Genomic DNA, 16024 nt, shown 5'->3' on the forward strand with positions numbered 1-16024 from the left:
ATTAACAATTTTCTAAGGATATTTTAGGGATTTTATTTTTAATTTTGGAGATTATTAAAAAAATTTAAAAATTAGAGACAATTTTTAAGATATAGTGAATTTTAGGATATTTTTATTAATTTAAGAAATTTAACAAAAATAATTTAATTTATAAAGTAAAATTTCAACAAATGTGAGCCATGGGAATTCATTTGCTACACTCGGAGCCACTTGATGACGATGAAACATCACTTTCCAAGTGTTGAATCTCTTTAACTTTCCCAAAAAAATTAAAGGAAAGTTCGTTTTATACTGTAAAGACCTTTCCATTACCATCCATTCGTCAGTTTTATTTGGAGAGTGGAACAAAATAAGGCTGTGGAAACCGCTCCCTAATAGATGCATTTTATTAAAACCTGAAGTTGTGATATTGAATCTTTTGAAACGAAGAATATTAAAACGAGCAACATCGAATGACAACCATAGACCGTGAAGAAAAGTAGTGTACAATATTATAATACTAATATAATGTGAAAGTAGATGATTCGGACTCCAAAATTACAAAAAAAAAAAAAAAAAAAAAAAAAAAAAAAAAAAAAAAAAAAAAAAAAAAAGCTCTGACTGCGCTGCTGAACTCATCACAGAATGATGAGACAATTGCTTAAACTATTTTTTGCACCAGCCGGGAATCGAAACCGGGTCTGTACCGTGGCAGGGTACTATTCTACCACTAGACCACTAGTGCTGGTTGATTGGAATATCATTCTTTATAAAAGTAGTATTTTAAATTAATAAAAATACCTTAAATATTTTGTCCTAAAAATGTCTAAAAACTTTCAAAATTTTCAATAATACCCTCAAACTAAAAAACATCCAATACGATGTTTTAGAGATTTTTTTAAAAGTTTAAAGGATATTATTAAAACTTTTGAAAAATTAGAGACATTTTTTAAGATATACTCGGTTCTTGGATGTTTCTATTAATTTAAGGAATTTAACAAGAATAAACATCACTCCCGAAGCTTTGGCTTCCTCAAAAAAATTAAAGGAAAGTTCGTTTTATACCGTAAAGACATTTCCATTGCCACCAATTCGCCAGTCAGTTAGAGAGTGGAACGAAACATTTGTTATAAGAGCGTGGAAACTGCTATTTAGTAGATACATTTTAAAACTTGAGGTTGACATTAAAACCGACAAAAAAAAAAAAAAAAAAAAATTTAAACGTATTTTTTATTATTATTATTATTTTTTTTTAAGGTGAAGAGTGATATTGAAAATTTTGAAACAAGAATATTACAATTTTATATATGGAAAATGAAAAGGAAAAAATAAAATAAAATAAAATAATAAGGAAGTGAGGAAAAGGAGCTGGCTTGTTGGATAAGTCAGGTTTTGGGAGATCGACAGGTTCGATACAAAAAGCGAACCATTTCAGTAGCGAATCCCCCAATTCTTACTCCATTCCTTCTTCTTCTCATCTCCATTCTTGCTCTCTGTTCCCACAAACTTTCTTCTCATTAGGGTTTGTAAAACCCTAGTTTTGATTTTTGGATTCATTCCTCATTTCCCACAGATCCGAGCTCCTTGCTAGTGTTCTTTTCGTCAAAGCTATGGCGACTTTGGTGAGCTCGGCGGGTGGGCTTTTGGCGATGCTTAATGAGACCCATCCTTCGCTCAAGCTTCATGCTCTGTCGAATCTCAACAATTTGGTCGACAACTTTTGGCCTGAGATCTCAACTAGCGTCCCTATCATGTACGAATTTGCTTTCTCCTTCTTTCTTTTTTTCTTCTTCTTGATGAAAGTTTGCCTTTTAATTTGTTGGGTTCTTGAATTGTGTACTTGGGTGTTGTTGTTTTTGGTTTTCGTGGCTTGTAGGGCTGTTAATTAACGAGGGAGAGAGTTGATTATTTATTTTTGGTGGATTTATGATGGATAAGGCCTAAACTAACAAATATTAGCGGGTGTTCATGTTTCGACGCGTGTTTTTATTTGGTATGAAAATTGGAGTTTGGAGTGCTGAAGTGTTTAACCTTAGAGAAACTCAGCTTGGCATTGGCAAAATTGGGGAATCTTGGGTTAGGCATTGGATTTAAGTTAAGTGGAATCTTGCTTTATGCCGACCAGAATTTTAATTCAGGCTGTTAGTTTAGTTAACTTTTCCTTTAACATTTGGAACCAGAAATTTACTGAGTTTCTTTCGTTGAGTACATGGTCTTCGGGTTATGATATACATGTAATATATTCAGCAATTCCTATGTAAGGTGTCTAGGTTAGCATTCTTCATTTTCAATCTGGCGGGGATAACTCAAAACTCATGGGAATTCATCATTCATGATTGATTACATAGCATATTGTTTATCTTCTTCTAGAAACTGGATGGTTCATCCTGACTATGATCTATGTCCAGCCATTAAATATGAGCAACATATATCTGTGAATCTATGAACAAGTGGAACAATTGTGAGTAGGTTTGAGAGATTGTCAGGTTTAGCTCATCTTTATGGGTGTTAGTTACTTGACCTTTTTGTAGTTATGAGGTTGGTGTTATTCAGCAATTCTTATGTAAGGCGGATTATTTGTTGGAGTTGGAAATCATAGAAGTCTGCCCGCCTCTTGACTCATATTATAGGTGATATTACTGATATGATAGTGCTACCTCTGTTTGTAATATTTGTTTCACTCCTTTTCAGTGAAAGCTTGTATGAAGATGAAGAATTTGATCAGCATCAGAGACAACTGGCAGCATTACTTGTGTCAAAGGTAAATGAGAGCTCTCTCTCTCTTGGCTCTTCTTGGATTCAGATTGTTTTTCTTCACGTGCTATCATGATTCTAAAACACTTTGATTTAAATGCGTGAGAAATGATACACTTTCGACAAGGTGAAAATCCAAACTACCATGAATCGTTGATAACTTCGAGGAGGATCTATTAATTGTTTTGTTTTCCATACATTGATAATAGATTACCCACCTTTCACTCTCAGGTCTTCTATTACTTGGGTGAACTTAATGACTCCCTATCATATGCGCTTGGAGCTGGTTCAATTTTCGATGTTTCTGAGGATACTGATTATGTTCATACTCTTCTAGGTAAGAAAAAATCATATATGTAGATTTTCTACAGAAGTTCAGGTTGTCACTCAGGATGAATCTTAATAATGTCAAATAAAGATAGTTACTTGTTTTTTGGTATTTTGTTAGTAAATTACGATTACCCATGAAATGATCGATATCAATATGGAGATTTTACGGGTCTCAGATTAAGTGAAGGACTTTATATGTTGACATTGATGTTTATTTGCTTGAATTCTCAGCTAAAGCTATCGATGAATATGCTAGTCTTAAGTCTAAGGCAGCAGAGTCAAATTCAGAAGGGACAAATGTTGACCCGAGGTTGGAGGCTATTGTGGAGAGAATGCTTAACAAGTATGTCTTTCTCTCTCTCTCTCTATAGCATGATACAACCCTTTACTACCCTTTCCTTACCATTTGTATATTTAGGTGTATCACGGATGGAAAATACCAACAAGCTATGGGAATTGCAATCGAGTGCCGAAGATTGGACAAACTAGAGGAAGCAATCACAAAAAGTGATAACGTTCAAGGAACTCTATCCTACTGCATAAATGTTTCACACTCATTTGTTAACCTCAGGGAATATAGACTTGAGGTGAGTTGATTTAATCCACTTGCTCATTTGCAATTTTAACAGTTTCTACATTGTTTTCCCATTGTATCAATTTTTCCATTTTTGTGAGTCGCGCAACACTACTTTTATTGTGAAATTGACTGTTACATTTATTTCATAGACTCATAGGTGAGTTTATTGTGCTTATCAGTCTAGGCTGCTTATTATATTGGATGTAAAATAGATTCCAAGACGGAATCCTGGCTTCTCAAAACATACATTATGCATATTGCTTGGTCATGTTATCCATAAATAAGCTTGAGCGTGAGTCTTGGTCTTTCTCATCGTACTTATTTACGGCTGCAAGTGATCCAAAGCTTGGGTAGTTTCTTCTGGTGGGTAACGATTTTGTATAACTTGTCTAAAAGGAGTAGCAGTGCTCAAATGTTTTCGTTATCTTCCTTCCTTCCCTGCCACCTTCTGATTCAATCATGTAATGATAACTGATATGCAATGGTTCAAAACCGGATCGCTATGACTATTTCACCGAATTCATTGCAAAGTATCGTGTTTTATTTTGTTGACTTCCCTTGTCATTTTTATCATTACACGTGTCTTGTGTTTGTTCCCACCATCTCTTTTTCTTTATTGGAGCTCTTGTGTACAACATTGATAGGAAGTAATAAGTTACAATTATAGAATTAAGAAGATTTATTAAATTTGTTTAGAATATATGTTGAATTTGGATGCTTAACAGTTTCTTCTTTCGGAGACCTTAGAATGTCCATATATTCACTCTAGAGGAAACGATTGAGAATTACGGTTTGAGAAAGTTAACCAATTAAAATATGAAATCTGAGGTGTACAATAGGAGAGAGTATTGAGGTTCATGCTTATCTTTCTTGTTTCGTTGTTCCTATAGGTCCTTCGTCTTCTTGTCAAAGTATATCAGAAGTTGCCCTCCCCAGATTATTTGAGCATTTGTCAGTGTCTTATGTTCTTGGATGAACCTGAAGGTGTTGCAAGCATATTGGAAAAGCTTCTTCGATCGGAAAACAAGGATGACACTCTTCTGGCATTTCAAATAGCCTTTGATCTCATAGAGAATGAGCACCAGGCATTTTTATTAAATGTAAGGAATCGACTTTCAAATCCCAAGCCTGGACCTCCAGAAACAGCGCCGCAGCCTGGTTCAAACCTGGAGTCTGCTCAAAATGAGAGTTCTGCTCCTGAGGATGCTCAAATGACTGATGGAAGTTCTGCCCCTAATTTGAATGTACAACAAGTAGATCCAAAGGAAATAGTGTATGCTGAGAGATATACAAAAATCAAGGGAATTCTATCAGGAGAAACATCAATATACTTGACCTTACAGTTCTTATACAGTCACAACAAGTAGGACATTATCTTATTAATGCTTTCCTTTTAAATTAAAGTTCCAGGATTGAAGTATAAAGAGGGTAACTAAATTTCCTTTTACTTTAATTGCCAATAGATCGGATCTTCTCATTCTGAAGACAATAAAGCAATCTGTAGAGATGAGAAATAGTGTCTGTCATAGTGCTACAATTTTTGCTAATGCAATCATGCATGCTGGAACCACCGTGGATACATTTCTCCGCGAGAACTTGGTGAGTCTAATCTTGGACTATAACCTATTCCGTCATTCTGTAATGAACGTATTGGTTTTTTATATTTATGCTGTCTTTCTCTTCTTTATCTAGGACTGGTTGAGCAGGGCCACCAACTGGGCTAAGTTTAGTGCTACAGCAGGGCTTGGTGTTATTCACAGAGGCCATTTGCAGCAGGGAAGATCTCTTATGGCACCATACTTGCCCCAGGGTGGGTCTGGTGGTGGCGGCAGTCCTTACTCAGAGGGTGGTGCCCTTTATGCTCTAGGTCTTATTCATGCAAACCACGGTGAAGGCATAAAACAGTTTCTTCGGGATAGCTTACAAAGTACTAATGTAGAGGTACCCATTCTTGTAAATTTCCTGTCTTGTAGTTGTTGACTTGATGATGGGGGAGTATGGATAAATTTTGGGTATTTGGATTGGTTCAGGTCATACAACATGGTGCTTGCTTGGGTCTTGGTTTGGCAACTCTAGGGACAGCTGATGAAGAGATTTATGATGACATCAAGAGTGTTCTATACACGGACAGCGCTGTTGCTGGTGAAGCTGCTGGCATCAGTATGGGCTTACTTATGGTTGGTACGGCAAGTGAGAAGGCTAGTGAGATGCTTGCCTATGCACATGAGACACAGCACGAAAAGATCATTCGGTAATTATGGTTTTGTTCTCCGGACGAACACTTGTGTTCTATACATCTATTATGTTGTTTTCTTATTTTTATACTCTTGTTACTCAGTGGCCTTGCATTGGGGATAGCCCTCACCGTTTATGGAAGAGAAGAAGAAGCTGATACCTTAATTGAGCAGATGACTCGAGATCAAGATCCTATAATTCGTTATGGTGGTATGTATGCGTTAGCATTGGCATATCGTGGTACAGCAAACAACAAGGCAATCCGCCAGTTGCTTCATTTTGCTGTATCTGATGTGAGTGATGATGTTAGGAGAACGGCTGTTCTTGCCCTTGGGTTTGTCCTCTACTCGGAGCCTGAGCAGGTTAGTGGTCTATCAATTCTTAAGAACGAGTTCTTCCAGCTTAGCAATCTTCTCCCTTTATTTCTTATATTACAAATTCTGATCTCACTTCTTTATAAACTCAGACGCCTCGAATTGTCTCCTTGCTGTCTGAATCTTACAACCCACATGTTCGATACGGTGCTGCTCTTGCAGTGGGCATATCTTGTGCAGGTACTGGCCTGAGTGAGGCTATATCCTTGCTGGAGCCCCTAACATCAGATGTTGTTGATTTCGTACGACAAGGCGCACTTATTGCGATGGCTATGGTCATGGTCCAGATTAGTGAAGCCAGTGATTCCCGTGTTGGAGCGTTCAGGTATGGTCTTTTTATTTTTATATTCTTCCATCTCTATTTTCCAATGAATTTCGAATTTCTTATTTTAGGCGACAATTGGAGAAAATAATTTTGGACAAGCATGAAGACACCATGAGCAAGATGGGAGCAATCTTGGCATCAGGAATTTTGGATGCTGGTGGTAGGAATGTTACTATAAGGTTGTCGTCCAAGACCAAACATGACAAAATTACTGCAGTTATTGGTCTTGCTGTTTTCAGCCAGTTTTGGTATTGGTATCCCCTTATCTACTTTATCAGCCTGGCCTTCTCGCCCACAGCGTTTATTGGATTGAATTACGACTTGAAAGTTCCGAAATTTGAGTTCCTGTCGCACGCAAAACCTTCACTATTTGAGTATCCTAAACCGACCCCCGCGCCCACCACTACATCTGCTGTAAAACTTCCAACTGCGGTTTTGTCAACTTCAGCGAAGGCTAAAGCCAGAGCTAAGAAAGAAGCTGAACAAAAGAGCATTGCTGAAAAGTCATCCGCAGCAGCGGAATCTTCATCCACAGGTTTGAATCCTGCTAAAGGGAAATCATCCGCTGAGAAGGATGGCGACTCTATGCAGGTTAGTTGTCAAATTCTCCCTACCTAGAAAGTTATATGCTATTTCAGCTGTTGTGTTACCTTTTGCTTATAGTTATATAACGTAATCTTCTCTCATTCTTTCAACTCACTTTCAAAAATCTCTCTGCCCCCGTTTTCTAAAACTTTCTTAAACGGGGGAAGAGGCTTTCCTAAAACTTTCTCAAACGGGGCAAGAGGCTCTCTGCCCCCTGTTGCTCGGCTGTAGGCGCCAAGAAAAGTGCGATTGTGATTTCCTGTTTTCTTGTGTTTTATATGTGTATAGATAAGATCGCCCATGCCCGTCTATCGTATGCTGCATTTCGTGTTCACATTGATTATAGCTCTGCATTTTTTCTTAAGTTTTTACTGTAAAAGAAACTATGACAATATTGGGAACATGTTCTTTGGCCTACTACGGTGACAGGTTGACAACCCACCTGAGAAGAAAACAGAACCTGAGCCCTCTTTTGAAATTCTGACCAACCCAGCCAGAGTAGTTCCTGCTCAGGAAAAAGTCATCAAATTTCTAGAGGAAAGCAGATATGTTCCAGTGAAGTTAGCGCCGTCGGGTTTTGTTCTACTGAGAGACTTGCATCCTTCTGAACCCGAGGTGCTTTCTCTAACCGACGCACCATCATCGACAGCCTCACCTGCCAGTGGCTCAGCAACTGGGCAGCAAGGTTCGGGATCAGCCATGGCTGTAGACGAGGAGCCTCAACCACCCCAGCCGTTCGAATACACCTCATAATCAACCACCTCTTAATTTGTTTTCGACATGGCATTGATATCACTTATGCAATCTTAGCACAGGTAAAGCGCAAGATATCGTCGAGTTAGGTTGTCTGGATGTGCTACCGATAATGATGATCTTTGGGACTCCCTATGTATGAACTGTATTTTTTCTTTCTTTTCCTTGTATTGATGTTTCAAATTCTAGGAAGAAGGGAGTGGGAATTATGTATGGAAAGCTGAAGTCAATCTATGCTCGAAAGTGTTCGATGCCTTTTAGGACGAGACATTATTGTCGCCGATGGTTTCGACGACTGAAGAGCTCAGCGGTACTTGTTTACTTCTAGTATAGTTCTCTCTTCTCGTCGTCCCCTCGGCTTTCCATATGATACCCTTATTTTGTGACTTACTCCAGAAAAATGGTAGAAGGATATTGATGTGGTTTCCTTGTTTAATTTAATCACATTTTGAGCAATGGGATTCTACTCATTGTTTTTCCTAAGCTATTCTGTTTGCGACAAAATCGCCTCTTTCAAAGCTAGAAAAATAAACCCGAAATGAGGGACCTAATAACAGTAAAAGGATTATGAGAGGCCCAATAAACATAAAAAGCCCATGAAAAAGAGCTCAAAATAAGAGGCCCAATAAACTGAAGCCCATGAAAAATATGAATGAAAGGCCCAATAAGAGTGAAAAAGCCGCTCAAATTGTGAGGCCCAATAGGAATGAAGAGCCTGTGAAAAATAGGCTCAAAACGGGAGGCCCAATAAGAAAGAAAAGCCTGTGAAAAATAGGCTCAAAACGAGGCCCAATGAAATTAAAAGCCTGTGAGAAAGAGGCCCAATAAGAATGAGAAGCCCATGGAAATAGGCCCAAAATGAGAGGCCCAATAAAATTTAAAGCCTGAGAAATAGGCCCAAGATGAGAGGCCCAATAAGAATGAAGCCCATGAAAAATAGGCTCAAAACTTGAGGCCCAATAAGAATGAAAAGCCTGTTAAAATGGGAGGCCCGATAAGAATGAAAAGCCTATGAAAAAATAGGTCCAAATTGAGAGGCCCAATAAGAATGAGGCCGTAATGCAACCCTTACAATAAAACCCTAGCAATTCAGTCCTCCCAAGTAAAGAAGACGAATTCCGGCCGCTCGGGAGTTATTGCACAGAGAAGATGGTGTCCGGTTCCGGTATCTGCGCCAAGCGCGTCGTCGTCGACGCAAGGCATCATATGTTGGGAAGGCTTTCTTCCATTATCGCCAAAGAGCTTCTCAATGGACAGAAAGTTGTCGTTGTCCGATGCGAGGAGATCTGCATTTCCGGTGGATTAGTCCGCCAAAAGATGAAGTACATGCGTTTCTTGAGGAAGCGCATGAACACCAAGCCCTCTCACGGCCCCATTCACTTCCGTGCCCCCGCTAAGATCCTCTGGCGCACAATTCGTGGGTATTGTTTTGCTCTTTTCTTAACCATTTTATATATTTTCGATTTGGTTCTTCACGATTGGGAATGAACATTCCGACTGGGGTTTTGTAGGATGATTCCCCATAAGACTAAGCGTGGTGCGGCGGCTCTTGCCCGTTTAAAGGCATACGAGGGTGTTCCTCCTCCGTATGATAAGATAAAGAGGATGGTCATCCCTGATGCTCTTAAGTAAGCTGTGATTTGTGGGTTTATGTTTCGATGTTTTTTTTAGTCTGATTGTAAGATCGTATATTTACAAATTGGTTACATTTCTTTGGCAATTCAGGGTTTTGAGGCTTCAAGCCGGACATAAGTACTGCTTGTTGGGCAGACTCTCTTCCGAGGTGGGATGGAATCATTATGATACTATCAAGGTGAGAATATTATCTGTATTGAAATTAGTCAGCTATGTCTTAATAAATTTCATTGTGAATGTTTTTACGAGTTCATTTTGCTGCTTGTTGGGCTGAGTTATGTATGCTAATCTTGCTTGGTGGGTTTCATTTGTTCACCTATTTTATTGTTTTGTCATAGGTTTTATATTCGCTTCTTCCTGGTGATCTTCAATTTCTAGTATTGTTTTGATCATACAACTTTGAACTTAATTATGAATATCTTAGTGGGGAAACCATTAGATCATGATAAAAGGGGCTAAACCAACTGTAACGACCTTTCCCATCAAGATTTTTAAAACGCGCATCTGCTATGGAGAGTTTTTCACACCCTTATAAAGAATGCTTTGTTCTCTTCCCCAACCGACGTGGGATCTCACAATCCACCCCTCTTTGGGGTCAGCGTCTTCACTGCACTTGTCCCCTTCTCCAATCAACGTGGGACTTCCCAATTCACCCCATTTGGGTCCGCCCTACTTTTCAACCTTAATTATGAATTGAAGCACGTATAACCATAGTTGGGTTAAGCAAATATCTTAGCGGCGGGAGATTGTTAGTTATATTTGGCCCGTCCTTTCTCCTTGTCCCGCCCTTCATCTATCGATTCCACCCGATGATTTACCCGTGATTTAGAAGGTAAGTTCTTGAATATTGATATCTTATTCGAATGCAGGAGCTTGAGAGGAAGAGGAAGGAAAGAGCTCAGGCTGCATATGAGAAAAAGAAACAGCTAAATAAGCTGAGAATTAAAGCTGAGAAGGTTGCGGAGGAGAAGCTTGGACCCCAACTTGAAGTCATTGCTCCTATCAAATACTAATTTTGTGTTTTCGACTTCGGAAACAGTTACTTTCTTCAATTTTGGTAATACTCATCACTATTAGTAGACAATGATACTCTTTGTATGCTTCTAGAATTCTTCAGTTTAGTTTAAGTTTATGATAATTTATGTTATGTTAGTAGATTCATCATGCCTGTTTGTTCCAAACCAAAACATGTTTGATTACTTGGTTGTGCATTTGATCATGTCTGAACTCCTCAGCAGTTGTTTTCTCAAGCTAAAGCTAAAAAATGGTCTTTTCAGTGTGGGGTAAACTAGAAAATAAGAACGGGGTTAACCCGACCTACCTCCAAGTAGGGTTACGATCTTACCCAACCAAACCAATGATGTGTTCTGACTTATGAGGATTGGTATTTGAGATTTATGATATTTTAGTATTAATGTAAAGAACAACATAACACAACTGAAAAATAGTGGCTTGGGTTTGACTGTGAACTCTTGAGTTGAGTAGGGAATATTTTATGTTTGTAATCGAGTTTAATGATGCGTTTGGAAGTTGACTAATCCATTTTTCACTAACCCTTTATCGGAATTCATGTATTGTATTTATTTATTTATTATTTATTTTAAATACTTTTTTTCTTATTTAATTTCAGTATTAAATTGTATAATATGTTTTATTTAAGAATATGGGGGAAACATGAAAAGATTGATTGGGATTTGAGGGTTGGAAAAGTGGGTTTTAGAGTTGGGTAAGCACTCAAAGCAATGGCCTTTTTGTTTTTATTGGTTGTTTGGGTTGGAAGTCTAAATTTCAATTATCCTACCACAAAAATAATATAATTACTCAACATCCAATAAAAATAAATTTCATATTCATATTTAATTAAACATTTAATACATAATTGTATAATTTCATATTCATATGTAAATTAGGGTCTTATGATGTCCTAAATAAAATTATAAAAAAAAAAAAAAACACACAAATTTGAAGTCGGAATAAAAACCTATATCATATATCATATTCGAACCCGTTGACGTACTCATATCAATCAAATTAATTCTGATTTTATCAATAATTTAACATGAAATTGGCCCACAAAGAAAAGTGCAAATTACACCTTTTGCAATTTGTATTCTAGCTAATGCAATTACGAATTTATCCCTCGTTATATAAAATTTTAACAAAATAACTGCATTCACAGACCCACATAGTAATTTTCTTTTTACATATTATAATTTAATTAAATATAAAATATAATAATTTCGTTTTTTTTTTCTTTTTTTTTTTTGCTTTGCTTTCACAAATTCGGGAGAATTAACGTTGAATAATTATATGGACTTGGTCTAGTATTTATCTTATAATATTCTAAAATAAAATTCGGCAAAAAAAAAAAAAAAATTAATAGTCAATGTTTCTTTATTCTCAAAATTGAATATACACGTTGGAAATATCGTTTTATCACTAATTTTCATTGGCAAAAACCTAACTAATATACTATTATATATATTAAAATTAAACGATTATTTTAGATAAATAAATTAAATAGGACTATGCATGATTAAATTTATAATTTTACCTAATAATTTGATCACTGTAATTAATAATTCTTATAATTATATTTGACTTATAAATTTTAAATTTGAGATTCATAACTATCATATTCGTTAATGTTATTATTTAAATATTCAATGACGATTTAACGATGTGACACAAAAATATATTAATTAAATAAATATGAAAAATAAAAAAATAAAATCAATGGTGACGAGTTAAAATACATTTCCTTGTTCATTATATATATATATATAATAATTTTCTAATGGTATCAAATGATTATTAAGAACATGTAGGCAAAATTGAATGTTTGGGCATAAAAAAAATCTTCCAAATTTGACAATTTACCCTCAAAGATTTGAAATCGGCTCAGTTCGGCCAATTTCACGTTTGATCAAATTTGGTAGGAACATGTTTGAAGAAATCAAAACCCAGAAAATAAAATTCAGCTGGATTTGGTTTTGAGCGTTGAAATTCAAATGGCATCTATAGAAACCCCACGACTTTTCTTTGTGTATTCATTTATCTGACGCTGGCCAATCAAGAAAACGTCAGGCTTTTTGTAAGATTCCTAAATCTCTCTTTTCAACAGTCAATGGCCTCTGAAGATTCATGGGGCGGCAGGTTTTTGTTCTACTTCCACTTTCTGACCTTTTATGCAGTTTTGAGTAAATTTTCTGATCTTGGTTACTCTCGATTCGCTTGCGTTTTGATATGAACTCTATGAATACCTCAATTCTCTTATGAACTTTGCATTATTTACTGTTTGTTTTCTGAATTGTTTGAGTGTGTAAGACTGAATTCTGACATCATGACTTTTGTACTCAAGATGTTCGATGAAATGCCTGTGTGGTAATCATGCGAGTTAAAAAGGCAGAAGAGCCTTTTATTGATTATGCTGCCATTATTTAGAACCAAGTATGGATTGTTTCCCGTTTTTTTATTGCATTTCAATGATTAGATTGGAAAAGGCTATTGGTCTAAGGCTGTGGACGTGCAAGAAGAACACAATTGACTGCTACCTTGATACTCAAAATGGAACATCAAAAGACATACTAGAATGTTATCTACATTACAAAATATGAACAAGAACTCTGTGTAGAGATCAAAGAGAGAGAGAAAGAGAAAGAAGAGAGAGTTTTTCACTGTATTCCCAGAGCTTGGATCCTCTTAACCAGTGACAGAGAAGTTGCATTTCTCTGTTTCCAACCTTCTATGCTTTCCATTCTTTGTTCTTTAGAGAAGCATTGGTCATTTCCGTCTAGTATTTTAACTATCTGCCTCATTTTTGGTCTTGAATCTGGGTTTGAATGAGTGCAAGTGATTCCTAATCTCAGCAGTCTCATCAGTTCTTGGTGGTTGTAATCTCCATCCAGTCTTATATCAGCTAATTCTTCCAGTGGTCTTTTCCGGGAGAGGAATTCATGGACCTTCCACACTAGCAATACCTCTGGACGACGAAAATCAACGGCCATTTGTCCCGTTACCACCTCGAGCACCACTACACCAAAGCTGTATATATCAGCTGTCGCGATAGCATCCCCAGAGTCTAGATACTCCGGCGACATGTACCCGAAAATCCCGCGAGCTGATTTGCTTTTATCTATGGTTACGTGATGATTGCCATGCTCGTTTCTTGTTAGGAATTCTGCAAGAGCGAAAGAACTCAGCCTTGGGTTAAGATCAGGATCTAGTATAACAGCTGATGAAGTGATGTTCCTGTGGATGACTTGTTCATCCCATTCCTCATGAAGATACAGAATTGCAGAAGCCAGAGATTTGATAATGTTGTATCTATGGCACCATTGTAAAGCTCCTTTGTCATGGTGGAAAAGCAGGTGGCTCAAGAGACGGTCAGCTGAATAATCATACACCACAAGCATCTCCCCTTGTTCTGTGCACCACCCACGAAGCTGAATCAAGTTTCTATGGCGAAGCCGGCCTAAGTTTAGGAGTTCATTCGAGAATCTCTCCCTTAGCGCAGGACAAGTTTTCATTCCAAGCCGCTTCACTAGAACATGGTGGCTGCTGTCAAGGAAGCCATGGTAGGCAGTTCCGAAATCGAGCTCGGCCACCCGCTGCGAATCGGAGAAGTTATTGGTGGCTGAAATAATCTCCTTGAATGATATTTCTCTTGGAGTTTCAATCATTTGAATGGTTTTTGATCTGTCAAGAAACCTATCAGAATTGTTGGTATAATTGTTATTGATGCCATTCTCAGCAGTCATATATATGGTTTCTCCATTGGCTGATGCAAAATCTGAGCAATTAACTGTGATTGTTGTTGTGTCTGATCTTGTCGCCGTGGTTATGCTGCTGCTAGTGCTTCTAGTTGTACTGCCACCGGTGGGGGAAGACAGAGAAATGTACTGAGGATGAGACTGAAACGACGGCAGAGCCGGCAAATTCCCCATCAGACCACCGGAAAATGCTTCCACAACCCATTTCATACTTGGCCTATACTGTGGGCTATGGAGTGTACAGAGAAGACCCAAATGGATCAAACGCTCCATTTCAATCAGGTTATAAGACCCATCTGGCAGCCGGCTATCACCGGCGAGCAGCAGCGTACCGTCGTCGGAGAGCTTTCGAATCCAATCGAGCAAGATAATCTGATCATCAGGACATGTAAGGTCCACTGCCCGCCGCCCAGAGATCACCTCAAGAACCACAATTCCAAAGCTGAAAACATCAGATTTTGCAGTGGCAATGCTTCTTTTCTGGAAACTCTCCGGTGGGAGATACCCAATTGTGCCGCCTATTTTGGTGGTTTCCACCAGTCGGAACTGGTGGTGGCCCATCGATGGCATCCTGTATTGGTACTCAAGTTCATGTTCTAACCACCTTGCCAATCCGAAATCACCAAGCCTAGCGTTATAATTGGAATCAAGCATCACGTTGCTGGTTTTAACATCTCTATGAATGATCTGAGTCTCTAATTTCTCATGAAGATAGAACAGAGCAGCAGCCAAGCCACTCACGATTTTCACTCTCTGTTTCCAGCTCAGATCCGTCCCGCCGTTCTCCGGCCGCCGGAAAAGTGCTCTGTCTAAGCTCCGGTTAGGCATATAATCATAAACAAGAAATAGCTGGTCATCATGAACACACCACCCCCGAAGCCGAACAAGATTCCGATGCCGGAGATGGGCCACCGCCACCAGCTCCGCCACAAACGTCTTCTCAAACTTCTCCCCTTTTTCAGCCAAACATTTCACAGCCACCAGAGTTCCATCACTAGGCAAATTCGCTCTGTAAACTTTCCCAAATCCCCCACTGCCAAGAATTTCCTCTGCACAGAACCCTTTGGTTCCAATATAAAGCTCCGCAAAGCTGAAGATTCTGGGGTTGTCACCGCCGACTTTCTCAGAAAGCTGCACCCCATCGGTGTCGTGAAACACACCGCCGCCACCGACGGACGGCGTCAACTGTGTGGATCCGCCGTAGCAACAGGAAGTAGCCCTTTTGAGGTCTTGGAATTTGAAGAAGGAATCTCGGAGAAAGGCTTGAAATTGAGACCAACAATCTCGATTGCGATGCTGTTTGTTTTGTTGTTGTTCATTACTGGGTTTTTGAAGCTCTTCACGATCAAACGGCTGGACTTCGTTGAAGTCCGCCGGTTTAAGGAAACAGAGGCGGTTAAGTTTCATGTTTGATGAAGAAGAAGAAGACAGGGAAGAGATAGTGTGGACATGAAGGGAGGTTTTGGAGGAAAGGTTTGAACTTTGGCATATTTGTATTAATTTTGGGTTTTATTTTTAATTTTTTTAATTTTTTTAATTTTTTAATAAAAAGTTGTTTGGTTGCATGGTTGAGTTGAATGTCATCAAGTAGCCAAATTAGAACCCACTTTTTAATTAATTTATTTATTTTTTAAATTATCAGAATAATAGTCTTTATTTTTCCAAAAAGGTAATTAAAAAAAAAAAAAAAAAAAAAAAAAAAAAG

At 38.0% G+C, this 16024-nt stretch overlaps 3 protein-coding genes and 1 non-coding gene across 4 annotated transcripts; 2 read left to right on the forward strand and 2 right to left on the reverse strand.

The window, feature by feature from the left end:
* Window positions 1-653: 653 nt before the first annotated feature.
* On the reverse strand, window positions 654-724 carry TRNAG-GCC. The gene has a single exon. It is a non-coding gene; the product is annotated as a tRNA-Gly (tRNA).
* Window positions 725-1355: 631 nt separating this feature from the next.
* On the forward strand, window positions 1356-8353 carry LOC111779385 (26S proteasome non-ATPase regulatory subunit 1 homolog A-like). The gene is made up of 13 exons (XM_023659549.1): window positions 1356-1732; window positions 2671-2740; window positions 2965-3070; window positions 3295-3406; window positions 3482-3650; window positions 4531-5003; window positions 5104-5239; window positions 5333-5581; window positions 5671-5891; window positions 5979-6237; window positions 6342-6574; window positions 6643-7165; window positions 7589-8353. Exons 1-13 carry the CDS (start codon window positions 1590-1592, stop codon window positions 7910-7912), a joined length of 3018 nt encoding a protein of 1005 aa, XP_023515317.1. The 5' UTR covers window positions 1356-1589; the 3' UTR covers window positions 7913-8353.
* Window positions 8354-8993: 640 nt separating this feature from the next.
* LOC111779386 (60S ribosomal protein L13a-4) lies at window positions 8994-10766 on the forward strand. The gene is made up of 4 exons (XM_023659550.1): window positions 8994-9333; window positions 9424-9540; window positions 9638-9725; window positions 10417-10766. The coding sequence occupies exons 1-4, from the start codon at window positions 9062-9064 to the stop codon at window positions 10558-10560; spliced, it is 621 nt and encodes a 206-aa protein (XP_023515318.1). The 5' UTR covers window positions 8994-9061; the 3' UTR covers window positions 10561-10766.
* A 2308-nt stretch (window positions 10767-13074) lies between these two features.
* Window positions 13075-15848, reverse strand: LOC111779388 (receptor like protein kinase S.2-like). Its single transcript, XM_023659552.1, has one exon. The coding sequence runs from the start codon at window positions 15724-15726 to the stop codon at window positions 13222-13224; it is 2505 nt and encodes an 834-aa protein (XP_023515320.1). The 5' UTR covers window positions 15727-15848; the 3' UTR covers window positions 13075-13221.
* Window positions 15849-16024: the final 176 nt, after the last annotated feature.

This window comes from Cucurbita pepo, chromosome LG17 (genome assembly GCF_002806865.2).
Source record: "Cucurbita pepo subsp. pepo cultivar mu-cu-16 chromosome LG17, ASM280686v2, whole genome shotgun sequence".
NCBI classification, from domain to species: Eukaryota; Viridiplantae; Streptophyta; class Magnoliopsida; order Cucurbitales; family Cucurbitaceae; genus Cucurbita; species Cucurbita pepo.